General features: G+C 52.4%; 1 protein-coding gene across 1 annotated transcript; it reads left to right on the top strand.

The window, feature by feature from the left end:
- Positions 1–194: 194 nt before the first annotated feature.
- Positions 195–1,152, top strand: Pmar_PMAR016783 (hypothetical protein; the record flags this gene model as incomplete). The annotated part of the gene is made up of 1 exon (XM_002776375.1): positions 195–1,152. A coding segment is annotated over one exon (958 nt), but the record flags the coding sequence as incomplete, so codon positions are not given.
- Positions 1,153–1,364: the final 212 nt, after the last annotated feature.

The following is a 1,364-nucleotide window of genomic DNA, read 5'->3' as shown; positions in this document are numbered from 1 at the left end:
CTGAGGTGCTCCCGAGCTACTGTCGTCTTCCCGACAAGTACCAGCTCTGATCGAGACTTCTCTGAAGGTGGATTCAACTTTGGTCAATTTCTACAAGCTGAGACCTGCCCGCGAACATCAAGAATGTGAAGTCGTTGCTTGGGAATAAGGGCGATGTTGCTCTAGCTTTCTACCTCTTCCATATCTTCGCGGATATGGCCGGCATTATGGGAGCTAAGAGCCTTGATGGAAGTATGTTCATGACAGAAACCATGTTCAACAACTTCAAGAAGGGTCTTACTACTCTGCAGCTGCTAACGCACGAGACGATGAATGACACCTACGACTCCTTCTTGAAACTGCGTGCCAAAGAGCAGGGTCTTGCATTCCAGACTCCGACTGACAGGGCGATCATCAGGTTAGCCTGCTGTTCGCGAGTTTTCGACGAAGAGGGTGGTCGAGCGGTATTGGACGCGTGGAATCAGCTGGAGCCGAACGAGCAGACGAAGCTCACTGACTATCTCAACCGCGACGGAATTCACAAGTCGCCTGGTTTCCTTATCTACTATATGCCGGCTTTCATGGAGAACGCTCGGAAGAATCCTGATGTCGGTTTGGTTCTGGCGATGCGCCTTCTCTTGAGGATCTATGATGCTGCTGCTGTGGAGTATGGGGTGTCTTCTGAACCTTACGGAGATGCCTTGCACTATCCTGGTTCGCAATCAGAAAGGTCGGCCTCGGAGGATTCGGATGTTATCACCATTCACATCGCGGAGGTCGCTGAACTTGCTCGCCAATGTGACTCGGCTGTTGTCTTCAAGTCTACCTTTTTCCGCATCCACCGAGCTGAGGGAGACCGGGGTAAGTGCGAGGGGCAAGTCAGACTGGCACCATGGCGGCTCTGGACGTCGGAGGAGAAACTTGCGGCACTGAGTGCTTTTGGCCGGAAAAATGCTGAGTTCTTGCTGGGGGGTAGCTGCGAGCAGACAAAGCTCCTCGATGATTTCAAGAGGATCTACCCGGAGCTGCAGTACTTTCGAGACACTATCGGGAATACTGATTGTTCTCCTGATGCGATTCACCCTTCTGCTACGCTTTCGGACAGTGAATCTGAGTATAGGCGGACTGTTTGCGCGATGCTCTGTGTCTACTGGATCTGCACTGACAACTACGGTGACTTCACGAAGAACCAGACTCCAGCTGAGCGACTTAGTCGTGAGAGTTGGCGCAGGCTGCAGTGGTGGGTCAGGAACGTTGTGAAACTGACGGGCGATCCCATTGCGGTGGATGCGATGCTATGCTTCATGGCAATTCACGACTTGGGCAAGATCCGTGATATCCGAAGGGACTTGTCTCCGGGTATTCGAGATCACGACAAAGCTCTC

This window comes from Perkinsus marinus (genome assembly GCF_000006405.1).
Source record: "Perkinsus marinus ATCC 50983 genomic scaffold scf_1104296953718, whole genome shotgun sequence".
NCBI classification, from domain to species: domain Eukaryota; phylum Perkinsozoa; order Perkinsida; family Perkinsidae; genus Perkinsus; species Perkinsus marinus.
This window is presented reverse-complemented; position numbering and strand designations above follow the sequence as displayed.